At 39.1% G+C, this 27,428-nt stretch overlaps 1 protein-coding gene across 1 annotated transcript in view; it reads left to right on the top strand.

The window, feature by feature from the left end:
• Positions 1–842: 842 nt before the first annotated feature.
• stpg2 (sperm-tail PG-rich repeat containing 2) overlaps positions 843–27,428 on the top strand; it is a 44,696-nt gene continuing 18,110 nt past the window's right edge. The window contains exons 1-10 of the mRNA XM_075468862.1: positions 843–948; positions 1,521–1,624; positions 3,227–3,394; positions 4,656–4,820; positions 7,278–7,390; positions 8,183–8,270; positions 12,079–12,186; positions 17,215–17,374; positions 19,403–19,566; positions 20,018–20,110. Of these exons, the coding sequence (XP_075324977.1) occupies positions 843–948; positions 1,521–1,624; positions 3,227–3,394; positions 4,656–4,820; positions 7,278–7,390; positions 8,183–8,270; positions 12,079–12,186; positions 17,215–17,374; positions 19,403–19,566; positions 20,018–20,110 (1,269 nt within the window). The remainder of the gene's footprint in view (positions 949–1,520; positions 1,625–3,226; positions 3,395–4,655; positions 4,821–7,277; positions 7,391–8,182; positions 8,271–12,078; positions 12,187–17,214; positions 17,375–19,402; positions 19,567–20,017; positions 20,111–27,428) is intronic.

Here is a 27,428-nt window from a genome sequence, read left to right as displayed (position 1 = left end):
GTGAAGCAACTACCTCTCTTTCCTTCTTTCTCACAGTCCGAGTCAGTAACTTATAAAACCTGCGTCAATCGCCACTGGATTCGTCAAAAATAAGACTTTCATAAAGGTATCCACACGATCCTGATACGTTACGCCTGTGTCTGAAACCAAACTCTCAAATTATAAATCTAAAACAAAAGGTTTTTCAGTGGTTGTAGAAAATGTAGCTTTTAATGGATTTTATTTTTTAGCCGCTGTATTATGATTGGCTCCCAAAAAATATATATCTATATATATATAGACAGAAAGAAAGGAGCAGGTGTTTTTCCTTTTTTGTGTGCATGTCTGTTTTAAAAGAATTTAAAGGGGGGGGTGTTAATCCTCACATTCCTGTCCAACATATTTTCCATCACCCACTAGATGGTACAGTTGGACTACGTTTGCTCCTTGACCAGAACCAAAAATATACATAATGAATGTGCAATAATGTCCGTTTAGGCTAATCTGATTGACATTATCTGGTAATATTATTAAAGGAGTTGTAAAAACTATCAGACAGCATACGTGCCAGAAAAGAATATATATATATATTCTGGTTCGGTTCCTCGTCTCACTTCGCTTTTTGAAGGAGTCCAGTTGTGCTGCAGCGGCTGAGAAATTGGATGGTATTTGGTATCCAAGCAACGACGTATGTAAAGTAGACAGAGAACAGAGCAGAGCAGGGTAGGTGTATGTCAGCCTTAGAGTAGATTAGATTAAAACCGCAAATTATATCTATTCTCAGTTTAAATGAGGAACTGCTCTGCTCTGAACAATTAAGTTCAGCGAAGCTACCCAACTGTTTTTAACAGGCAGAGTTGAAAATGTACGTACGAAGTCCAAGAGTGATCTTCGAGGCAAAGGGCGGAACTCCATCTACCGTTGGCCCCGGCTCGTACGACGTTTGCCCTTCCAATTACATAATATCAGGTAGTAGAAACTGCTAACAAGCCCAAACTCTGGTAGAAACGGAAGGCTTAAATGGACTCCCTGGTCTGTTGCTAACTTTGAATAAGTTTAAGCTGACTCTATAAAAGTGTGTGCAGACAGAGGAAATGAGAGGATCTGTTGATGATCAATATCCATCAGCTGTGAGTTCAGGATGGCAGTTGAAGTTGCCATGGTGATTTTAGGGGCAACATTGTCTCAGCCGGAATGAAAACTCACATAACCTTGTCTCCCACTGTTGTTATTTGTCATTGCCATTGCCATTGTGAGTGTGAATTCTGTATTCTTATGTTGAAAAAAAAAAAGTTTTTGGTTTTTTGGGCTTGCTGTGACATTTTTTACTCTTTTTAAACGGCTAAAGACTTGAACATTTTGTGCTGGAAGTCTCCACATGAGGGGAAAACATCAAATCCAGCTCAGAATGAGAGCAGGGCTTTCTTCAAAGCCTTTCCTCATAATTCAGTGGACAGTTGCGGCACGTTATCCACTGTAATTCTGTAATTTCACATTCAGCATCCTGCATGTATCACTTTTGTGCGTTTCTTCCTCTGCAGATGGGTATGCTCCATTCCAGTCCTTGACCAACAGGACGTCAATTTTCAGCAACTCCAGTGAGAGATCACCAGGACCTGGCCAGTATGACCCATCGCCTATTAATGTACGATATAGTATATCACAGCTTGGTCTAGATGTTACCGAGAACCACAGATTGGGACTCTGGTTGAATATCTTTCACTTCTGTTCCTTTTTCTTTCCTTTTTTGATTACAAACATTCATAATAAGGTAATATGTGACATATTGTTATACTAATAGGATATAATATGAGATAGCCGCTGCGTAATGAAATGTAGCATGAGGCAATTCTAAAGCATTTTTTGTTGAATGTTTATTGCACAGCTCTGTTTTCAGAGCTGCAGACCCAAACAATGAATTATCTAAAGTGTCATCCGTGGTCAGCTTAGAGCATTTAAAGAAACCTGAAATTTGATACCAGCAACACCCTTTGAAAAGTTGGAAGAGAAGCGAAGAAAGAAAGGAAAAAGATAGAATTAAAAAGTACCGATGTTGTAGAAAATGGTAAAAACCAGCGAATTAACTTTGGACATGTTGGGGTGAAAGGATTTGGTATAGAGTGTCATGGTTTGTAAACCCCCCCCATCTACAGCGCATAAAATTAGAGTGCGCCGTTATATATCGCAGTGCTTAAAAGCAGAAGACCGGCTACCATTGTTGGATGTGCATGACCTTTGAACCCTCAGACTGCACTCCATCAGAAGCCATCTTTCCGCCACAAACAACATGGCCCCCTGTGCTCGGGGGTGCTTTGAAAACCGTGTCAACTCTACACAGTCTGCAGCTGCAACCAGACATGTAACCTGAAACTGCCTCATGGAAGGAGAAAGCCACATCACACCAACTGTGCTCAGACACACCTCCACGTTCTCTAGGCAAATTCTAATTTCTGCACGGCTGACTTGCATTTGTGTGAAGGTTTCAATGATGCAGAGTTGGATGAAGGAATTGTGAAACGCATGCTGTCATCAAGGCGGTGCCTTTTAGGGGGAGGTCTGTGATTAGAAGGGCATTGCCAGACCTAATTCACTGTGGGAGGAAGGTGGAGCGCCCAGAGTGAATCCACGCTAGGATGGGGAGAACCTGCAAACTTCACACAGAAAGGCTCCAGGCAAGACTCAAACTGGAGACCCTCTTACTGTGAGGCGACAGCGCCAACCACCACTCCACCATGCAGCTCCTAGGATCTGTCTCATATTGAAAATGTATGTATCATCATGGAGGCGTCAACCAATCTGTTGAAAATCTTGTTTTCAGCAAAAACTGCAACAATCTATATTCTTAATTCCCCAATGATGGATATCTAATTATAAGAAAGGGTGAAATATCACAATGATAATTATGTCTTTATCCCTACTTTTCTGAGTTTGTTGCTGGCATCAAATTCAGGTTTGTTTATATTATATATATATTTTTAAAACACTTAAGGCAATCTGACAATCATTAAATTTGTTCTTGTGTCTGTCAAACTAAGGTCATACAAATTCAGATTTAGGTTTTTGTTGCATTTCAGAACACTTCCCAACTTTTCTTGAAATGAGGTCGATAATATAGCTTTTTATACACATTATAACATAATGCTTTGTAGTCCTTTTTGCGGCAGCGTAGAAGCTTAATATGCTGTTTTGAGGTAAAGCATTAACTGTTCCTTTTGCTTGCTTCTCTGCTGAACACTCGTCTCTTCAGGGAAACATCAGTGGTGGCCACAGTCTTCAGAACCGCTCCAAGCGTTTTGAGGAGGTCAGGTCAGAGGGTCCTGGCCCCGGGGCCTACAATGTGCTGCCTCTCTCAAGAAATGCACGCAGTGCCATGAAGGCTAATGTAGGACAGCCTGAGGGGCTTGGCAGAATAATGGTAGGCATATGGGTGAAAAGTTGAGGGCAAAGTAAACAAGTATTATAAACACTGATTTGTACAGATTTGCTCTTTTTCCATTTTTCTTTTCTTTTGTTTTAGACAATTATATAATTAATTGAAGTGTTTTTTTTATATAATGTGTAATTTATATGAGATATTTGCTCTTTGTGTATAACTGCACTCTTAGTTTGACTGGTTTTGGACACAGATCAGGTAAAAAGACAGAGACACCTACTTAAAAAAACTTGGGCATAAAGTTTTACACACAGTATTTATCATATTAAACACGAACTGAGTACAATAAACTCTTCCTGGTCTTTGTAGTGAAATGTAATGTCTGTTATGATTAAAAACTTTAAGCAGACAAAGCATAAAAAAACAACAACAACCATTTCGATCAGCTAATTGAATACCCGTCGCATTCAATTTTGGGAAATGAAGCCCCAAAATCTGACGCTTATAAAGTAAAATGAAAAAATGCTGGAGAGTAATAGTTGAAGTCTGACAGGTCAAAACAAACTGTTATCCACTTGAATATAGATGTATTTTCAAAATGACCAACATCCCTCTGATAGAAAGGAGTGAAAATGAATAAAGAAAACACAATGACTGCAAAAAACTGACGGACTTAGTATTTCATGAACAATGTTGACACTTCCTGAGCAGAAGTCTACAGGAGCCACAACCCACTGGCTCTTGCTGGTAGAATAGAAATAGAAATAGAAAAATACTTTATACATCCCTCAATGGGGGAAATTCAAAATTGTAAAAATGGTAAAAAAAATGGTATTGCAACATGGTGATACCACTTCAATATCACGGTGGCTACGGCAATCTTTAATTTGAATTCTGTGATCTGACCGAACTTGAATAAGGACACATCTCATCTCTTTCTGTAGGCTAATTGAAAAGCACACACAGCTATGTTCCCAGCTGTCAAAAGTAAGAAGAGTGGCCTTATAATCTTTTCACTGAGATCTTTGTCTAGGCTCCCTTGGTAGATATTGTCCCTGTTGCACTTCTACCCTTCTACATTTTCTGTCTTTTTATCTTCTCTTCCATCATATTCTACTTCTTCCTTCTCTTATTTTCAGCTGCCTTCTCTCCTTCTCTTCCCCCCTCTGTTCCCCTTTCAGTCTCTTACTGAACTGGCCTCAGGCATTGCTCAGCTCCTTTGTAAGCCAGGGCATTTTTTTCCGACAGAAATCCTGACTTTTTATCTCCTTCTCCCTGCCATTCTCATACCTTTTCTCTTTAGCTGCCGGCTAAAAGTCTCCAGCTAGTTCATCGGACACATACCCCATCCATTCCTTCCCCGGGCCAGGCCTTTGGCTATGAAGAAAATGAGGAGGGTGTGCTCTGCAAGAGGCAGCCTCCTCCAAGGGACACAACCCTGGGGCCAGGCTACTACCATTCGCCACTGGTAAGGACAAAAACACACACACACAAGCACATGCAATGCCCTGCTGAAGTTTGGATGTGCATCCAAGTCCGTTTTTGCAAGCATGTCTGCTTTCATTAATCTGTACAAGTATATGTCTGAGTGTACTTACTCTGCCACGAGGTGAGGTCCATTAGTGTTTGGGAGAGCTAATGTACTACCGAATCCCCACCTCACCTCATTCAGCTGGCTCAGAACCCATTTCCATAGCTAATGAATGCTGCTCCACTTTAAAAAAGCCACAGCTCACCCATGCTCATCCATTTTACATGACAACAAAGAGGGCCATTAGTAATTATTCCTCAAACTATATTACAATATTCACTTAAAATAATGCACACGCCTGCTGGTCTGGCTCTCAATTAAGTAATTTTTCAGCTGTTAATGACCAGAGGAAGTCAACAGTGTCCTTGAGTGTTGGCTGAGGTTGTGTCAACACACTGGCGCAGGCTCAGAGGCTTGCTGTGATTTAGGGCTATCAGCAGTGTGTCCATCCATGGCTCTCTCTGTCTCGCTCTCTCTCTCTCTCTCTCTCTCTCTCTCTCTCTTTTTTAAAATCTCAACTTCTGTTGCTCTCCCTTTGAAAGTTCAACCTCTGCTTCTGTCTATCTCCCTCCCACTGTTCAACCGTCTGACATGCTCTTTCCTTTAAACTCGGAACACTGACTGAGTTCAAAAGTGTGGAAAGCAGGAATTAAGAAGTTGTCTGAGGACATAACTTCAAAGTTGCCGAGACAATCTTTGAATGATAAGACATTAGATAGGAATCAAATGAACATTACTTTGTTTTTTGTCTAGCCTTTATTTAGACATATTGAGGCAAAAACATCGCAATCTGTTTTATCCACTGACCTTAAATGCATGGTTCATGTCCTTATCGATCAAACTTTACAACATCAGCTGCTGCTTACAGCTTACACAGATTTATAGGCAGGTAAAAAGCTGGAGTAACTGGCTGATATTGACTTCCCACGGATTTTCTGGTGCAGGTGCATAAGGTAATGTAAGAATTATCTTTAGAGCTCATGAAATTTTAGAAACGGTGTTTCCATAAGATTCTTAATGAATTTAGACTGTGTAGTATTAGATTTGGCAGGTTATAGTTACAGAGCATCTGAGTGAGCTTATAAGGGGACACTTGAAATGTTAAATTGCTGCTCTCTCTGATGATTAATGACTATGCGCGTTATTGATTCATTATGCTGCAAAATAATTTCCCTTAATTAAAAACGTACTATTCAGTTCAGTTCTTTTATAACCGGCAACATTCAATGCCTGAGCTGTATTCATTACAGAGGTTATTCCAACCGCTGCATCACCAAAATCTATTTAGAAATGATGAGTTTTGACAGCATTTCTCTTCCACATGCTACACTGTCAACATAGTATTGTATTCATAGTTGATATCAGCCTGCAGGATCCTACCCAGACGTGACTCTGCCCTTTTCATCCTCATTTAAAAAAAGATAAATGAATTTTATCAGAGCAGAATGAATATGTTTGTAACCACTTGCTGTGTTTTACTTTCACTATTAAAAGCAACCTTTGACATAAATGGGAAAGTTCTGCCTTTGAATTTGGTTCCACCTGTGATACCTTTGCTGTGTATGTGTCTGCATGCAACACGGAACACTTGTGCTTTTATTTTCTAACTTTAAGCACCTGAACAATCTTGTTTTCTATCGCCTCTACTTAAAAGTCGATGCGGGGATCACAGTGTACAGAACATCAAACCTGCTCTTTTAGTCACTGTTGAAGTTGTAGGACAGGCACCACTCTGTGTCCTCCCTCATAGAACTGCACAGGCAGTTGCATCAGGGAAAAGGGTTGAAGGAGAAAGAGATTAAAGAACATAAGAGATTTAAAATTTTGATGAAGAAGAATATTTATTTCTTAGTCTTATTCATTTTCATGCCAGGCACTAACAACGCCGTTGGCTTAACTTATTTTCTTTTATGTTATGATTTTTAAAAATCTTTTTGTGGTTATTTAATGTCTGGTATGAGATACAGAGAAGACATAATTCAGAGAGCAGATGACATAACATAAGTTAAAGTCTGGCCACTGAATTTGTGAGAAAATCTCATACATAGTATCTCTAAGATGTTTGGCTACAGCTGGGCAGCACATTTCCAGAGTAGCCTGTCTCAGTTGTTAAGATTGAAGATGGACTGGTCCTATCTGAAAGGCCGGAGGCAGAGGAAGCAGGCTGTAAAATTCAAAGAGATATGAAAGGAAGGAGGTTTCCCCTAGATCTCTGATATACTGTGGCATTTGGTTAAACATCACATTTCATTTAGCACCAGCTTCTTGAGCCTGAGCTGGAAAAGAAACCAGATAAGTGTGAATAAGTCAATTTTTCTCTTTTCTCTAATTCTTTGTTCGGTCAATTATCTTCTTTTCCCCTTCTCTCCTCTTTTTCACTGTCTCTGTCTCCAGGATGAGATGAATTTTCCGAAGTATAAAGGTGCACACTTTGGCAACATGACAGGGATGAGAAATGACATGAAAAAGGAAGCGGGACCAGGTCCAGGACAGTATTTCCCTCAAATGTAAGTATCACGTATCTGAAAACCTCAAACAAAATGAATATTAACATTTAACTCCTCTTTAGGAGATGTTGAAAATGAGAGCATCTCAGAAACCTTGCTAAATGATAGCATTATCTGTAACTCCGAGATACTGATATTTGATTGAAAGTGATGGCTAACCATAAATGCATGTATTTGAAATATCATTTTCATAAATACACATTTCGAAGCACTGATAAAGACTCAGGGAGTGGTTAGATTAGAACTGCAGGGCATCACATCTAAAAGGTTCATTGCACTTGAGGTTTTGTCGAGATGTGTGCTGAATAAAGAAGCTGTTCCACCAAGTGAAATATTGCCTTCATACTACAGCCAGGGCATTATGTTTGACATTTTCCACATAGCTTTTCTATTGATGGCCATGGAGGCTGGGGCTTACTAAGCACTTCTGTGTGGGTGGGCATACATCCAGTTCAGTAGTTCATAATGGAATTGACTTGTAATAGAAGGGAAGGGGTACATGTGTACAGTCTCACAGCTTACAATAGCAGGCAGCGCAGGCAAGTTTTTGGACACTACTGTCGGTCTGGCTGGACCCCACAGACAAATGTGCAAATTAAGAGGAAGATGTGTGAAAATGTAGTCTTTCCTTCCTGTAAAGTTGTCTCACCCTCAGTGATGGGCAGGTGCCTCTCTTGTGTAGTTTATTCCCTCTGCCTTTTGTCCTCTTGTTAACTTTTCGTAGTTTTTACTCTTCTCTTTGTTGTGTCTTTATTTTTGCAAAACACTTGCAATTGCATTTTTCTGCAACAGAATCCCAAAAACACACTATGTGAACGTCAGACGTAAGCTTGTCATCCCTCGTTACCACGAACTGGTGCCCCAGCAAGTGGACAAGAAGGTGAGTGTGAACTAAAACTGGCTGAACTGTGGCCAGTGGGCACCATATGGTAAATCATTTCAGTAGCATATTTATACGTACCAATTAACCATTGCCACTAAACTTACTCCAGACATCTTTTTTTGCTTGTCTTTTTTAGCATCCTTGTTGCATCAAAGCAAACAGTAAACCCATCACTGTCCCACTGTAACATTAGATGAGAGGTGTGTGGGCTCTTTTATCCTGTAACTGAATCCCTCAACCCTCAGCTTTGAAAACCTTCCAACTGCTATAGCGTATTATGTAATGGTTTTACAGTTTCAAACCTCACTTCCTGAAAAGTTTGGGAAATTTTCTAGAATGCAACATAAAACCCACATCAGTAATTTGTTAATTAGTTGGAGCCTTTATTTAACAGACAAAGATACAAAGGAAAAGATATTCAGACTCACTGATCAACGTTTTTTATTAATTAAAAAAAATCTATACTTTAAGTAATCCTATTCTAGAAGATTTTACAATCAGCAGATTTATTGGTGACAGGTGAGGGTGTCAGGACTGGGTATAAAAGGAGCGTCTTTCTGAGCAAGGATGAGGTTAGCTCGGTCAGAAAAGTCACATTGCATTCCAATGTGAAATTGCAAAGAACTTTGTTCTTTCAGCATTTACAGTATCTAATATTGTGAATCTTTCGCAAGGAAGTTTGGAGAAATCTCACTCTGGGACAGTCAAGTCCAGAAACCATTGTTGGCTGCATGTGACCATCAAGGTCTCCGGGGCCAGTGCATGATTAACCATCATGCCATCGTAATCAGTGCTGCCACACGGCCTAGAGAGAACTTTAGTAAACCCTTTTCGTCCAACACAGTCCACTGCTGCGTCCAGTAATCACAGTCCAGAGGAAAAAATACAAATAATAACTGAGCAGAAACACCACCAAATTTTCTGGGCACAAGGCTATGTGAGCTGGACAGAAGCACAGTGGACACATGATCTGTAGTCAGATAATTTCACAGTTCAAAACCAGACATCAGGCGCTACGTACCAAACATATTCTATCAGTGAAAGATGCAAAAGCCAGTGTTTGTGAAGTAGTTTTCCAAGGAGGTCAGTGGTTATCAGGATATTGCCAGACATCATTCACTATGATTTACAACAATGTAGCTTAATTGACACCGTGTGAGTACTTGACTGGCCTACTGGCATTCCAGATCTCTCTCCTAATGAAAATGGAGCATCAGGAAGAGGAGAATTAGACGATGACAGCCACAGACTGTTAAGCAGCTGATGTTGTGTTCAGCAAGAGTGGGCACAGATTCCTTTTGCAAAACGGCTGCAGTTCGTATCCAAAGTTCTTCTTCAATTAGGACAATCAAAAAGAAAAGGGGATGTAATGCTAGCTTTAAATGTAGGAATCACGCACAGAAATATTTTTTTACATCAGTTTACTTAGTTTTTCTGTGTAAAAGACGTCTGCCACATATGCGGTGGGTTTTGAGATTTACTGTGCTTATAAGTGCTCCACCTAACGGTTAAATACAGACTTTAAGACTAGCATTCGATAATTCTAATTGGTATTTAAATATTTATTTGTATTTTGTAAATTTAAGGAAGTTGATCAGTGGAAGGAGGCTGTAAAATTGCAGATTTAAGTTTTATGTTTCATTTTAGAAAACTTCGCAACTTTTCTAGAAGGAGGTTTGTGCACTAAAAGACTCTGAGCTTCCATGTTTTTGAACAACAGAATCGACAACACACGTTTAACACAAAAACAACCTGTCCTCACTGTTTTTCCCATTCAGTAAGATTTGAAAACTGCAGATTTAAAGTGATAGCAGAATCAAAACAGGTAGAATTTATCGTAAATTCATTCTGGCATAATCAATCTAAAGAAATTTGCTGAGCCCCCTTTCTGTCTATCATTATGTTAATCAGTTTGTCTTTTTAACCCATAGAGGGCAGTCAAACATCGGCTGTAGCCACCGACTGGCAGAATGGGATGAGCAGAGGAGAGTTAGTCACCTGCATATGAACTTAACTGTGCTGGCAGAATAATTCCTTGTGATGCCTTATTTCAGCAGTCATTGAGGGTTAGAGTGGGTGAGGCAGAGTCTCAAAAACGTGGGTCTGATTTTGATGAGAAAAGGTGAATGTGTCTTTTTTTTTTTGTCAAGGCACATGCGCCCTCCTCTTCTCTCATTCTGCCTTTGCTTCTCTTTTCTGCTAGTTTATTTTTCTTTGCAGCATCCATTATGCATGACATTTTAATGCATGTGTCCTACCTCTCCTTTTATAATATATGGCTGGGTGAAATACCAAAATATTTTCTAACTCAATTTTCCCGGTGACTTTGAATCAACAACTTTACCCTCTGCGTATCCTTTTAATGTGTGCACAATGTATTTCTTAGACACCCCCAACACAATGGCTGCACCCCATCCGTCATCATTAATACCTGGCACCTCAACTCACATGCACTCCCACACATGACCAGATGGGTCATTTCCAACCACAGGGACACTCAGGACAAACACCTTTACTCCCTGGAGGTCAGCAGACAGTCTGCATCTCACTGCTGGAGGCTACTCTTGTCCTACAGAGTTTAAGAGTCTGTGATGGATTTTCCATGTAAATAAGCTCTCCAACACAGTAAGAGCCACGACTTAGCAAACACTTGCATCAAAACTATTATCATGTATATCCCTTCAAACAAAAGCAAAACAGGTAAGAGTTGTACTATGTAGGATTTTCCCTGTGAAACAAAGTTTGTTCTTTGCTCATGTTTAAAATGTTGTGGATTCTGTCTTTATGTTACCATAAAGAAATATCAAAGTACACAGTTTCTTGCAATGTATTTCTGTTAACTTGAATCCTTCCTACACATTTGTAACACTGAAATACAGTACTACTGTAGAGCAAGGACAATCTCAGTCTATGGTGTTATTTTTGTGCATTATTTCATATTCTCAAAATCTTATTGTCTGTATATGAGTCCATTTTAATAGGCTTGAAGAAGAGTGTTGCGAGGTCTAAACATTTCAGCACATTTTCAATTCCAGAGAGTATTAAACAGAAGAAGTGGACATAAGGATATATTTAGTTTAAAAAAGTGGAAGCCTTGGTGTACATCAGCATACGTTATGTGACATGTTTGATTCCGAGGACAAAAAAATTGCAATTTTTCCTGATAGAGGACACTGTGGTTAGTTTGCTTAACAAACCCTTTTAGTTGGATCACAAAGCCAAAGGTTTCTTGGCTCTGAAATAGTCCATGCGGACATGAGACTGTTTCCTTACCTCTCACTGCATACCTTCTGAGAGGGAAGTCAATTGTTGTTAGCTGGTTTGTTACGCAAATTACTGCACTGAAAATGAATGTAGTTATGAGTCGCCTCCAGGTGTGATTGCTAAAGCTCTGAATGAAAAGACATTATTTTTCTTCCAGTAGCTGCATGAGTCACTTTTTCTTTTTCATCAAAAATAAATCTACCAGAGAAAGAGAGAGAAGGGATTTATTGTCTTTTCACAAGTTACGCATAGATTGCTTCATTTTCTCTGCTGTGTCTTTCATTAGGTTCATCTTAATAATACCTAAATCTCTTCTTCTCACCCCTGTGTGCCCTTCATTTAACACGGGAACGAAAAAAAAAAAAATCAAAGCAACTCCCAGTCCTTTTCTTTTCTTTCCTTCGTGTCTCTTTCACCTCCTCAGACTTTCCCCTTTCCTTTTAATTGAAACACCTACAGAACATGAAAAGTAATATCACCAAAGTATGTTACAACAGCCCTTCCCCTTTTGGTTCATTGTACATTTTCTGTTTCCCATCAGGGGATTCCTGGTCCAGGGCAATACGACATCAGAGGTCAGTTTGAGAAGCCTGTGGAGTCCAGTAGCAGTCTACCGAGGCTAAAATGGCGCTTTCTCTCAAAGACCGAGGTACACAACAAGCAGCTATGTGTCCACTGTTGTTGCTTCTCTTTCAGATGAATCAGGTTGTGCAGAGCAGGTACAATGTTACACCTGCTATGCGCCTCAAAAGCAATCTCAGGAAAGTACTCGAGGGCTGGGTTGTGTGTGTGTGTTCACGGTCAGACTGTATGATGGAATCCATCAAAACTATCACTTAAAGACAACTTGAAAATGAGCCTTCTTTGTAAAAATATCTTACCCCTGTCAGTGACATTACCCTACCTTGTCTCTTGACATTTCTGAGGCGTCAGCCTTTGAAACATGACGACAAATTCAAGTAGATGGCCTTGCATGTTGCAAGGCACAGATGGAGGTTTGCTTTGTGGAATAGAAGGTGGTGTGTAGAGGGAGTCAAAGAGCAAAAAAAAATGGCCTAATTCTTTAGGCACACGTTAATATTGAATGAAGTAGAATAATGCTTTGCCAAGTATATGGAAACTATAGTGGAAATTATAGTTATATGGAATTTTTTGTGATTTTCTATATAATTTCTCTCTCTATGCATATATATATATATATATATATATATACGTACGAATGTACGTGTATGAATGGTTTCTTTCTTTATAATGTATGGTTTGGACAGTAAAGAATATGAGATTTGTAGATACAATACACAGAAATCCTGGTTTGCCTAATGATCCTTATGATTGGACCTTTTTTTTTTGTCTTTTCATGTACCTCATCTTTCTCTGCAACATGTGTTTTTTTTCTTTATTTATGATCTCTGGCTCTAATGTAAAACCTCCTCATGTAATTCAAATGCAACACTGCACAGTTTCACACTACATGCAAAGTACAACTAAAGTGTTTCTTCAGTGAAACCAATCCACAGATCCTGGTCTGCTGATAGTGCTAATAAGGATAAAATGTATTTAACTACATCCTTCTCTTTTATACTGAAAAAAGAGTGAAAGCATATTGAAACACTTAAGACATAATCTAGAGGAAAGATATATTCAAATCTACAATGTCTCAGAGGAGACTGGAATTTTATATGCAATACTTAAGATCGGTTATAGATCCACGACACTGAACCATTCCTAGCCTGTTTAATTGATGTGCTGGGATTGCATGCTTTCTTCACATGAGGGTTAAGAGGAGTTTATTCAGAAGCTCAGAAGAGCGAAGATGAAGGGATAGAAAATGTGTAGTTTCCCATTTCAGGAATAGCATTTCAGGAATAGCTCTCCTCTTCTCCTCTGTGGCTGTAAACCATCTCTGAGTGATGTTTTAATTATCACACATGCACATAATTCAAATTCAGACATACATGTGTGTGAATTTCAATTGCTGGCAGATACAGATGCAATGACAGGTTTGCAGGTACTCCTGGTATTCAAGCTTACTGTGATCTTTCTCCATGCACAACACGCACACCCTGAAATGATCTTTATAATGTCTTAAACATTAAACAGTTTTCTAGTCTCATGATGACGACAACCGATGCAAAATTCTAAGGTTTATTTGATGTGTGTGTGTGTGTCAGAGTTTGCGCTGACCTAATTTTCTCGGCCCCATGCTGTGTAAAGCGTCGACCCTGTGATGTCGCCAGTGATGCCCACCAAGAACTTGCATGTGTGTGTATGCGTGTGTGTATCAGAAGTCATCTCCACTGCAAAACTAACAGTTTCCTTAGATCTTGGTCTCCCTGTGAGTCCGGTTCCATCCGGCACTGCTATCCTGTGGAGGGATGGAGAGGAAACGAGAGAAGGAAGGAAAGAAAGAGGGATAGGAAGATAAAAGAAACAGTTGGAATATTCCAGTTGTCACTGCTTCTCCTCTTTTGACATCCCAATATCATAATTTCAAAGCATCAGTTTTACACTTTGTGGAAAATGGATTTGACTGGATTTTCTTTGTCCTACTCTACTCACCCCGTTTATTGTTTGCTCTGTCCTTTTAAGCCATATTAGACTTTTCTGTACTCTTTATTTAACTAACCTCTTCCCTTCTGTGTCATTCTTTTGTTTCTACACTCCTTTCCTTTGACATTTTGTATCAAGATGTAGTTCCTGGAGACATTTGTTGTTGCCGCTACACATTGTTGTACTAAAAAGAAAACGATTAAATGAACGCTATTATTTCTAAGTTAGGATTGAAACATTTTTTAAGCCATTTTTGATAAAAGCCTGTGTTATTGGACTGTGCAATTACTTCTTTATTAATAAATGACAACAGTCATTTACACCTTTGCTTGAAACCTGTTCAAAATCATATGACACTTCACAGCTATCTATGTTTCATTGCAGAAAATAACAAATGGATGCAACTGAAATTAACTTTTAGATTAAAAGGTGTTGTTTGACCTAATTCTTTAAGAATTCTTTAGTCTCTGCTTAATCTGCGCTAATTTGATTGCATACATCTTTTAGTTTTTGTTTGTTTACCACTGATCAAACGTGAGCTGCAGCCTGGTAGCCCTGTAACCACCTATGTTTGTGCAGACTGTCCATATTTGTGTTGGAGAACTTGATGTTGTGACAAACACGCACACACACACACACACACACACACACACACACACACACACACACACACACACACACACACACGCACACACACACACACACACACACACACACACACACACACACACACACAGACTGACAATTTCCTTAGTGCTGACATCATATGGTCAGTGCCCTATCACAGGATGTGGCAAGAGAAAGAAATTGGAGTCACACAGCCTCAGGATGAGTGTACATTTTTCATACAAGTTGAAACATTTCAACCTGCATCTTTACTTTCTTGAGCATCTCAGGGTGGGCTGGTTTCTCTACTCGGACTTTCCTGGACATGCAGTCAAGCCACCTTCTCTTTCTGCTTCGTCTTAATTGATTTTAACATTGAAAAAGAGGATATTTTTGATGCCAGAAGGACATGCTTGTGCTTGTACTGCTGCCACCATGCCCTCACTCTGTGGCCTCATTATTCCACATTAACAGCCGTTAAGACAAACTGTCAGTGTCAAATTGAATTGAGAACAGTTTTGCTCTGGCTGTGATCTTCTTAAGAGTTGAAACAATGTCTGGCATTTTTTACTATATGTGTTTGAAAACTGAACAACAGGAGGTCGGGGAAAAAAAATAAAAAATCAATTCTGCATCGATGTGAAGTGCCATCAAAGCACAGTGTGTCATCTTAAGAGAGAAAACGTGCTCATTAATAAGACGTTACCGAAGCCACTGGGGCAGACATGGTTTGACAGATGGCCGCAAACCCCGGCTTTACAACTGCTTCTGAAAGAATACAGCTTGATCTGACGCTGGAAAACGCCTTTGTTCTCTTGAAATTCTAAATTTCTAACCCAAAACACTTCCACTGTCTCTCAGTTTCCACTACTCACAACCTCTACCTGCAGCTTTACCTTTCCTATTTGCCTTTCATTTCCTTCCATATCCTTGTTTTGCTTAAAAGCTCAACAATTCAACTGCGCAGTAAAACATGAATTTTTGTTATCCCACAATTTATTTTCCACAGGCTGCATCATGCTTAAATGGAAAGGGAAGATCGATGATTGGCATGCTTCCAAAAACATAAATTACATCAAAGATCCTTCTTATAGTTGAACATCATCTGGGGAACTGGCTCTGGCCAGAGAGACAGACTTTGTGTGTGTGTGTGTGTGTGTGTGTTTGAGCTTTCCTTGTTAATATGGCCTTCTCCCATTGCTTTTGAGAACAACCTGCTGAATGGTTTAAGCTGTGAGGGACTAAAGAGAAGAGTTCATAATCAGTAGTTTTGACTTTTGTTCCTTGATTGCCTGTGTTGTTACAATAGGCTGTCAGAAAAATACATTTGTACTGTGAAAATGAGGCTGCCAGGCATTGCTGGGTCAGCTCTGATATCAGCAAAGCCATCGAAGAATATAACATACCAGACTGTGAGCATCATTTTCCTTTCAATGGAAATAGTGTTTAACCCATCTCATTTTCTGTCCTGCCACCGTGCTTTGTCTGTGCGCTTGTTATTCTTATTTTCTCTGTCACTCACTTCTCTTTCTTGTTTGTTCATATGTTTTCTCTGTTTTTACCTACATCAGTTTGAGTTTTCTAAGAGAAACCTTTCTTGGTTACACACACACAACTGGGAATCTCTATCAGTTTGCTACCGTGTTTCTAACCAACTATTAAATGTAGTGTCCTCATAGTTTAAATTTGAGACATTGGCCTTCATGCTTGACAGAATGGAGGGAGGCAAGTAAAGAACCACAAGTTAATGCTATTTTGAAATGATACAAGAACATAAGACAAAGATGCAGAGAATTAAAAATTCGAATGAAAAAAATAGACTTAAGAACATTGCTGGGGAAACAGGCTGGAAAAACAGACGAACTGACAAAAGGAAAAGGGAGGTTCCATACTATAAACATACAGTCACAGACGTAGCAACCATTACAGTGTGTGTTGATAGCCGTTTTTAATGGGCAACAGCCAAAGCCCGAAAAAAAGTTGCTGATTGTAACTAAATGATATCAGAGGCTAGTTAGTATGCCCATTACCACATTACATTGAATTTGGTGGCCTAAACTGAAGTGCTTCATGCAGCTCTACAGAAGTGGAATTCACAGCAAGGTATTTCTCAGGCAGCTGCTCTGCATTGATGAAATTGGGATTTCATAAGGAGAGCCTCATTTCACTAAATAACCATCCACACAAGTTATATTTACATGTACAACGATCCCTCGGAGAGAGTAGGTTAGAAGCAACGAAATGGCCTTACTTTTTAATCATATGGTGCACTCAGATGTGTCTACAGGGAGGGGTCATAATGCTTAGACTGATCATCGTTGAGTCTGTGGATAATTCATCTTTGTTTTGTTTTTCAGTGGAAGCTGGGTACAGAGAACCATGCCAATCTCTGTTTGATCTATAGATAGTGCTATTAATCATTGGGTTGAAAAGTTTCAGTGGATACCTGGGCTTCACCTTTGTTCTCTCTCTCACTCACTCCTTTGTTTGTTTCATTTACCTTTTCATGTACCTCTATTAGAGGTTTAGTGATGTGATCGAAGTGTCGCCTCCTGTTGGCTCATATGATGAACCGCGCTGCGCCCTGGAGCTGCTAAAGAGGACCACGGGAGCAAAGAAAAGCCCATTTGGGTCCACTGCAGTGCGATTCCCTTGTGACCATAGAAAAAGCTCCATACCAGGTCAGGATGTGTGTTTTGTGTGTATAGGTGTGTGTGTGTGGCTAGCTGTTGTTCAGAGTTTTTTTTAGTTTTTAAAGAATTTGTTCAGCTGTTTGTTGCCTTACAATTTTAAGTACAATTTAAGAGCATTTCCATGAATTAGAGCTGCAATTTTAAATTCTGAACAGCATTGTTTTATTTTCTCAAAGCTTAAAGACCACGATCCCACATATTCAATCTGACATGCAACATACAGGAATATGACCTCCTATGCAGTTTATTGTGGCCTTGGGATTGTTTTGTGTGTAGGATGTGCAGCAAAAGAGATTAAACTGTACTTTAGTGCCAAAATGTTTAGTCAATTACTGATTTAATGCTTCTGACAACATACATTAATTGAATTCCAATTGGCTTGAATTGGACTTACTATCTAAGTGCCTTGAGATGACATTTGTTGTATTTGGCGCTATATAAATAAAAATGAATTGAATTGAATACACTGTATGAATGTTGTGGACTTTTAAGATGTGGAAAAAAAAGGATGTTGCCTGTGTATCTAAATAAGAGATTGTCCTCCCCAAGACATGAACATGTATTGTTTATCAGGCAGATACGTATGCCAGTAATGGATGTTAAAAGAATATATGACATCCAGTGGTCATGAGAGCAACTGTATGTGAAAGGAAAAAATGGTGTCCATGATGGTGACGGCTGCACTGTAAAAAATAATGTATGTATAACCCTACCTTAATCTTTATATAACCCTAACCAAGTAATGTTATTGTCTAAACCCAATCAGGAAGTGACAGATAGTATTATTGTTATTCTCAAAGTCACGCCATACAAAGGCCCAATGTTCAAAGTCCAGTGCTTAGCTGCTCCATCCAACTACTCTCCTTCCTCTTTAAATTAAAGACCTGAGAGTGACATCTGCTCTTATGACTCGTACTGCCCTTCTGCTGCTTGTAGGTGCTACACTTTACAGGATGCGTCTACAATCAGGATAAGATGTATCGAAGGGTTTGAAATTACATACATTATCCTTTCAGTTGGAAGACCTGTTGCTAAATTATTTGTGCTCGGCCATTGTATTACTTAGGGTGGCATATACCTTGTCTGGTGATGGTCTGTCTGCTCTGATATACATTTTATTTATTTTGATATGTGTTAGGTCAGTGATTACTTCAGATTACTTATTACAGGAACTAGTTGTTCCTGTTTACGTGGGATACTTGCCTCTTCTTTCGAATTTCTTTATTTTTTTGTAAGGATTTTTTTTGGCACTAGTGGCACTTTAATGAGAAGTTACTTAACAGGAAATGAGGACAGAGAGGGAGGTGGATTACATGCAGCAAAGGGCCCCGAACAGGGAGGGCTGCGTCAAGGAGCCTCTGCGCATGGGGTGCTTGCTCAACTAGTTGAGCTACCAACTAGCCCCATACTTGCCCGTTCTCTGATAACTCTTATGGGCCTTTTTTACTGTTAAGAATGTTTCAGAATTTTCCAATTTTCCAATCAGAATATCGGCTGCTGTCACTTGGCTGACTCATTACTCGTGCTTGATCCAGTTTGTGTCCGAAAAAACCCCCCAGATTCGGGACTTTGACATTTAGTTATTTCTAATCTATCCATCTCAGTCCATCCCTGTGCTTTTTCTTTCTCTCCTGCAGCAGGTAATCACACATGCAGAGAGATTATACTGCAGAGGAGAGTTACATGTCTCCACATGAAATGTACCTCTGCGCAGGTATAGCACAGGTGTCTTTTTCAGTCCATGTCACCTCTATGTGAATGCTACTCACACAAGCAAATCTTAACTCAATGTTTTAGTCACACTTAGAGGTGATTAATTAGCTTTTTTCTTGATTGCAAGTAAATCTAAGATACTATGTGTCATCATAGAAGTTTTTGCTGAGCCAACGGATGTCCCGGGATGTTGTCTAATGCTGGCTCAGACCATTTTATTTCGTGGGCAGTGTAATGAAGAGGTATTTGGAATTACTCCCTACAAACACTGTCATTGATAATCCCTTTCTGTATTCTGTCCAGGTCCAGGTTCCTATGATGTATTTGAGCTGGGTTTGGCCAATGAAAGTTTAAAAAGGGCAATTTCAGGGCAAACCAGGAAGGGCGGTTTTGGCTCCACTGCTCGTCGCAGCTCCATTTTCTATAAAAAGGATTCAGAAGAAACCCCAGGTCCAGGACAGTATGAGGTAGGATGATCCTTCATTATTGTAAGTCATGTATTTAGCTTTCCTTTTCGAGACATAGGGATACTGCTGTGAAGGTTCAGGCATGTTAAAGACAAATGAGATTAGTCCCAGATTCCCTCTGCAGCACAATAACAGTGTTGCAATTAGCTGACAAAGGCAAATTTATAAATATAATGTACTCGTGAAGTTATCTTTGAAATCATCCTGTATTTATTCATTTTCAAAAATGGAAATGGGTACCATGCAAGCATCCTTACAAGAGCAGCGAATGCATCCCAGTCCATGAATCCGAGGGAGCTGGCAGCCTTTTGTCGAACCACAGGTTGCAATAATGTACTTGCCCTTAGCGCTAACAGGGAGACCAGGCTTTACTCTAGGGCCTTTTGGTCTTTAGCACCTTTGAAATATCTTGAAGATTGAAATCAGTGAATGTTCTAAATTTTGTGTCCAGATGGAAAAGAACGAAGAGCCAAGCTACAAAAAGCAGCTCACAGCGGTTTTCAAATCAGCCACTGAACGTCTGGCATCATCACCGCTGACTAAAGTAAGTTACTCTCTTTTTGTTTCCATTTTTTTTTTTATTGAAACATTGTCTTTGAGTTGATGTTGCAAATGTTCTTAGCAGATGAGTCTGAGATTAAGTAAATCAGCAGTCCCTTTCAAGTTTTCCTTTCATGAATGGGCCAATTTTCTTTGGCTGCCTCTTCCATTATGATAAGTTTTCTATGATTTTCCTCATTCCTCCCTTGTTCACATTTTATACCTTTTATACCTTTTATTCCTCTTACTCCGACATCAGAATAATAATAATAATAATCTGAATAATAACAATAATAATAGTGATAATTATAATATTATAACAGACCTATGTCCACTTCTAATAGCAACTGTACCTCTGTTAATAACATTGTTTCTGTTTTGCTGATCAAACTATTCTTAGTGTAACATAAAAACAGATTAAGACAAAGTGGTTTTATTTGAATTTGTATGAGTTTATGTACATTTAGTATTAAATTCCTCAGTGATTATGTAGTGAAACTGCGATTTCTTGTTTTTGTATTCTACGAAGATCATTTTCCATTCATATGATAAAAATAACAAATAGTACTTATATTGCTACGAGGCATCCTAAAGCAATGTCACACGTGTGCCTCGCAGATACTAAGTTATTTAAAGCCCACAGGGACTTTTCACTGAGTTGTGTCATTTGAAATTGTTCTGACTTTCTTCCTGACTCACTCCCAAAATAGATTTGTTTAACTATTTATGTAAAAGATGTAAAAGAAAGAATTAAAGTAATTTATATCGAAATAGGTAGACAACCTCAAAAGTAAAATCCTACTTTCACTATAAAAGTTTTCCTTTTTACATTCATGTTGCTGGAATTGAAAGTTTCAGTTTTGACTATGTTGATGAAGAACTCAAATGGTGCCACTTGTTGAACAAGTGGATCGCCGACCTGTTGACTCTTCAATTGTTGACTAATGAGTCTACAAAACGCCTGCGGCTTTTCATCAGAGCTGAGAGTTTTTACATGAAATCAAACCCTGTAAATGTAAATTCACAAAGTGACCAACAAACATAAGTGATTTCAATTTTCATTCTGTGAACTTCAATTTAGTCTGAGAATTTCTGAGAAACGATCAAATGATTATTTTATTTCCATGTATTTGATAATACACACCAAAAAGAAACTCTATCATTCTTTTTAAAGTACATTCAGTATTAGGGAATCCTGAAAAGCAACAAGAAGATTTTAAACCTTGATCTGTTTGCCCTGTATGAGACAGGATGGTGCTTACTTGCGTGTAAACCATGTGATAATGAAGAAACACAGACAAACCGCTGGATGTAACGGTTAGCTTTTGAGTCCTTTAATCCAAGTATCCAAATTATGTACCAGGATACAATTATGTGAATCGCCTACTTGAGTGTATGCTTCATCGTTCTAAGATCATTAGATTATCCTTTAAACCTTTAAATGCAGTAATTTGGTCACCAGTGAACCTAACTAACATGTATGTTTTTGGATGGCGGAAAAAAGCCAGAAAAGTAAGTTGGAAGCAGTTATCTTTAATTATTTCAGTGCTATGAATGCGTCTTTACATAGACTGCAGAAGAGAACCCACTGTTTTGTGAAGCGGGCTTGAAACCTGTAGTTTGACATTTAGCTGTTGCCAGCAAGAAGTAACCATATTAGAAGAAGAAGTTGGAGCAGGAGAGTGATACTAGACACCTGATTATACAAAAGTGCATATCTTGTAAGCCTTGTAAAATCTATTTGATTATATAGTACTCGATAATGGCACCATAATGACTTGTGGGAAAAATGTAATGCTTGAGTTTTTCACAAGAGAAGTAGGTGCTTTTTAAATGGGAGTCAGTGTAAGTTGGAGATGTTTCAAAGCCAGCACTGAGTAGTGCTGTTTCATTTGAGACATTTCGGCTATGGCATCACTTCTAACGTGTACAGCCTTTAATCGAAAATATTTCTCCTTCCATTCTCTTGATATTTTGTCAAGTTTTTCCATGTCAGAAGTCAGTGTAAGAAATATATGTACATGGAACAAACCGATTGCATAAACGTAGACAGGGATAGTCTGCTTCAATAGGAATCTGAGAAATCAAATTTCTTCCAGCTTATATCCATAAGAGATTAGGGAGATTTCTACCCCCTTGTGATCTCGTATTGAATGACCCGGATTTTTACTGCTAGGAGTCTTTCTTTACAGAAAACTATTTCTACGTCTTAATTAATTAAGAAGCACACTTATGCAAATGAAGCTTTTTTCCGAGTTAAATGACTGCTTTGCTAAAGTGTTATGCAGGCCCAGTGGCTTTTAATCTGAATGTTGGAGCAAAAGCCATGCTGGTTTTCTCTTATGCCGTCTACTCAGGGAGTGGTTTACACTTTTGACATCAAGCAAATGCAATTAATTATCTGACATAAAACCAGCAGGACTACAAACTACTGCCTCACAGACGAGCCTGGGAAATCTACAGGGTTTTTCCACCAAAGTGGTTCCAGTGCTGGTTCAGGCCAGAGCCTAACTAACAGTTTTCTTTCTGTTTCAGCTGCCAAAATCTGGCTCCTAAACCGAAAAACCGGTGCAACACAACATCCACTCTTTGGTGGGTCAGAGCTAAGAACCATTTGCGCTAGCAGCTGGATGATGGACATAAACCATAAACCGCCATGTTTAAAAATCCATAGCCATGAAGCGTTTAGTTTTCTTAATTCTAGGGAAAATGATGATTAAACACAATTTGAAACATGAATAAAGATAAGTCTTGTTTGTATCGCTGTTCATGATACTGCTTACCGTTTGTAAATGCCAGTGGAAATGGCAGATAGCATTCACAAACACTACGCAACACATTTAAAATTGCATCAATAAACTAGACGTTAGGACATCAGTTTGCAGGGAAGGTTTATTTGAAGAGCAACTGTCTCCTTACACCGCGGTCCTCCGGAGAAATTCAGAATACAATGGTGGAACGTTCCAACATGTTGAATAAGGATATTAAAGTGACATTATGACAAGGCTCTGTAGTGGCGTTCTAGCTGTAGAAAACCAAACAAGTTCTTAGGTAGAGCCAACCTAGAAGTGGCCCTAGGACCATCCCTGAGCCAGCTTTGGAGCCATTTAGGTTGGGGAGGGGTATGTACGTGCTGCACAAACATTAAAATCCTCTGCGTTGGTAACTGAACTGTTATACATGAAAAATCTCCAGGAAAAAAGAACAAAAATAAAACATTTATTGTTGATGTTATCTTGAGTGTGTATAATAAGAGTAATTATCATCTCCTTGGTAGTTTCTCTATGTCATATATTTGTCTGAAGTATTTGTCATTTTTCTGACAACGGCTCGGTGTCTTCTTGTTGTCAAACTGCAGTATTATTTGCTGATGTGTAATGTCGAATGTTTGGTTTGTTTAGTCACAACGCAGATCGAAAACATGACAGCAATTAAACTAAGTCTGCATAATGTCACTGTTTTGATGTTATCATAAGCTTATTGTCATGGCTACGGATATTGGAAGTCTGCAAGTTCAAATAATCTGTGGGCGATTTTCATTACATGCTGGACACATAAGGTGATTAAAAATTGAACAAGGGCGGTACCTCCAGCTTGGTTGTGTGTTCCCACAGACACAATTGGCCATGTTTGCAAGTAGGGAGCCACTGAGGTCAAGTTGAAAAGAGGCAGCTGACAGCGCCCCATGTGATGGACGTAGCACATGCCTGTCTGCTGCTCTCCTCGGGGGCATTGGCAGGGTTAGCGGGGAACAGGAACGCGGTGAACAAGGTTTGGGAATTTCCAATCTGGGAAAAGTGTAAAAATGGCAAAAGTAAAACGGATTTATTTTTCAAGTTTAAAAAATGAGACAAAAAACAGAACCCGTGAGACTTGGTCATTCATTTTATAGACTCAGCATTACCTTCATATTTCCTGATGTTTTATTTTCACTTATTTTTCTCCTCCGGGTTTTACCTTTGAGTACTCTGTTGAGAAGATCTGAGGCCATTTTTCGTGGCTCCATACAGAGCCCCCTTTATTCCTAGTTAATGAAAAATCACCCAGGGACAACTTAGCTTTAACAGTTAGCCACACGCTGTGCTGTAGCCTAGGCTGTATCCCTGGTAACGGCCCCCCACAGGGACAGATATTAAAAGACTAATCAGGAAATATCATGAACATGAGAGGGGAGAAGGATAAGAAAGGCGGACGAAGATGAATGCAAAAAAAGGACGTCTTTAGTATCTTTTTAGGAGTCTTCTGTCTTTTGTACTTGACATAAAAGCCTAATCTCTGTAAAGGTTAGCATTTTGTTGGGAAAATTAGTGACATTTCATCGCTTTTAAAATCAGGAATATAAAAGCCACTTCCATTTTCCGGATATTTCATACATTTATTTCAATGTTTGTGATGTCTCTAGTACATTCCGTTTCCTTTTCTGATTATTTATTCTGTCATGTGTCTGTGATATCATGAATTTCCAATTTTCCTTTTCCCAGATCACCTCAATGAGTATATGTTTACCACACAGCGTGTGAAATATATGCTGAATAACAGACATCACTTGATTTATTTAGGCTGATCTTGCGGTGTCTTATCTGGGTGTGCCCTCAAAGGATTCTTTAAATTTCTGACAGTGTAAATCAAACACACCTCAAGTTGTTGAAATATTTGTCAGATCTATACTTTAGCGAGAGGTGTGGGTCTGATTAGAGTTGATTACCTGTCTGGGGAGAAGAAAGAAAGAAACATTATGTTGGAAAATGACAGATATGAAAGGAGTTAACAGTTGATCACAGAGTTTTCCCTCCCACTCTCATTAAGATCCCCAATCAGTCTTTCTTGAGATTTATCCTTGTCTTTCTACATCTTTCTCTTTTTAGTTCCCTTTCATTGTTCTTTACTTTCGTCTTGTGCTCCATTTTCTATGCTCCTTATTCCTTCCGGCTGACCCTTTTTGATAGAGACCTTTGTGCTGCAGATTGGTGGGATACCCCCAGGCTGCAAAGGGAGAGAATAAGGGTGGGTATGTGGTTTCCACACTCATGTGCACAAACGTTTGGGACATTGCAGACTCGTACACAGTCCCATACCCACTACATTTTGGGTTAACACATACTACATTGTGTTACTGCACAATCTGCAGGTTAGGATAATGGTGATTCTCCTGCAAAGTTTCTCCTCAAAACTAGCATCCATGTTGTTCTTCTCAGTCTTAGACTTTTTTCTGCATGGAGATTGAACCAGGTGCATAGTTAGCGTGCTCACTCCACGTGGTTGAAAGACATTGGGACTGCACACAATATGTTGGAGTGAGAATTTGAATTTGAATTTGAACCCACAGCTGTTTTTGTTCATGAATACTAGAGATGCTCAGGAGAATGCGTCGACAGATTGGTTCAAACTTTTGCCGTTCACGCATATACTTCACAGTAGGAGATTTTCTGCTGGAGATGCGCTCTCACAGCATGAAATAAAGGAGGAGAGCGGAACATCTACAGTTCACTAGAGGCAGAATGTGATGCAAAAGTAGTGTGGAAATCACTGTATTTCCTTTACACCAATAATAATACCCCATATCTGAATGTCTGCTCACTGGCAAGCATAAAACACATAGATAAGCAGAAAGGAGTACGAAGCAGCAGCTCTTACCAACACCCACACTCAAAGTAAAAGCTCCAGCAGATTAGCTGCCATGCTTGCACTTTGTCTCACCTGCTGATGCTCCAGAGAATTTATTAAAGGGACTGGGTGAAAAATCTTGACAAAAAGTCTGCAGTAAATTGTGTTCTCTCATGAGACACCTCCATATTATGTATTGAACCTCTCAGTACTGCAATGTATTTGTACGAATGGTTGAAGAGTGGGATATAAGTTTAACCCATTTTTCAACCTAAAGCAGTGGAACTTCTTTTTTTTCTTAATTTTTCCATCTTCTTACCAGTTCGGTATTGCCATGTCCCTCAAAGCAGCAAAAGAAAGCATTCAGTCATTTCCTTTTTACAAATATCTCTGCTTTGTTTGATCTCTTGATTTCATTTTCTTGCTAATGTTGAGTTTAAATGAAGTCCTGCTGGATTATTATTGGTAATGCAACAGGATGGACCAATTTTTGTGACTTTTTAACCCCAACTGGAACAGTGCTGTGAAAGTGGGCAACAGTCGCAGGCGCTTTGCCTCTTTCTGGTTTGGTTTAGGCAATTTTTACTACACAACTGTCACCTTTATGAGTGCCAAGTTTACCAATCACATGCTGTTGCTCTCACAACCACCATAGGCACGCAATTGTAATTTTGGCCTGTGAGCAAATGACATTGGGAAACGTTTTTGAGAGTCAATTAGGTAATCTACTTATACAGTGTTGCAGCGCTGCCTTCACAGATACTTTCATTGCCAATCTAAAATAAGCTTGAAACCTTCTCATTGCATGTTCTGAGAGTAATTTCCAACAACAAACAATGTACGTTTTAATAAAAGTCGAATAAGCAATACTTTATGAAAAGTCTCATAACCCTCAATAATATCCGTGCATCAGTAAATAAAATTACATTTATAGTTTTATTCCAATATAAAAGCCAAATATTTGACAATATATATTTCTTGCTGAAGGAGGTCTGTTGGCTCCATGAGTCTTTTGTAGCTGATGTGACCAAGCAATAATGTCTCTGCCAGTCAAACAAACTTCAATTCATTTCCACTAATATCTTCACACTGACAATGAGGAGCACTTATTCACTCTCTTTTCTCGGTGTAACAGGCTTGATGGAATCAGACAGACAATATTAAAATATGTTTTTTATTAAATGTGCCACCGACAGTGACTGGAAGCGGGATTCATGATCTTTAAACAGGCCAAAACAATATGAAAACAAACAGAAAAGGAGGTGCTCTGCAGTGGGAGACATTTATGTGCTCAACTTTGCAACTCTCATTGTTGCTTGTTAACTTCTTGTCGTTTTTTTTACAAGGATTCACATATAATAAGGCCCATTTACTGGGGTTGAGTTATATGAATCTAAGAAACAATAAACAGTAAAGGAATTGCTGTATCCACAGTATGCAGGGGAGCTCCAGCTACGAGGATTGTACAACCATCACTGAGATGCATCTTTTTGAAAGCATACCTTCAGTTGGAGCTCTTTTGGGTCGAAATTACTTTGATTTTTTTCTTGTTTCATACAAGTCATGTTCAGTACGGGGCCTGCGAGACCGACATACACCATTGATAAGGACTGACACAGTAAAAGAAAACCAAAACAGACAATGAGAGCTGGAAAACAACAAAGCGGTGTGTGGGAAATAGATACTACACATCATGAGCTTGAAACAAAACATTAAAG

The sequence above is a fragment of the Odontesthes bonariensis genome, chromosome 6, assembly GCF_027942865.1.
Source record: "Odontesthes bonariensis isolate fOdoBon6 chromosome 6, fOdoBon6.hap1, whole genome shotgun sequence".
Lineage (NCBI taxonomy): Eukaryota > Metazoa > Chordata > Actinopteri > Atheriniformes > Atherinopsidae > Odontesthes > Odontesthes bonariensis.
This window is presented reverse-complemented; position numbering and strand designations above follow the sequence as displayed.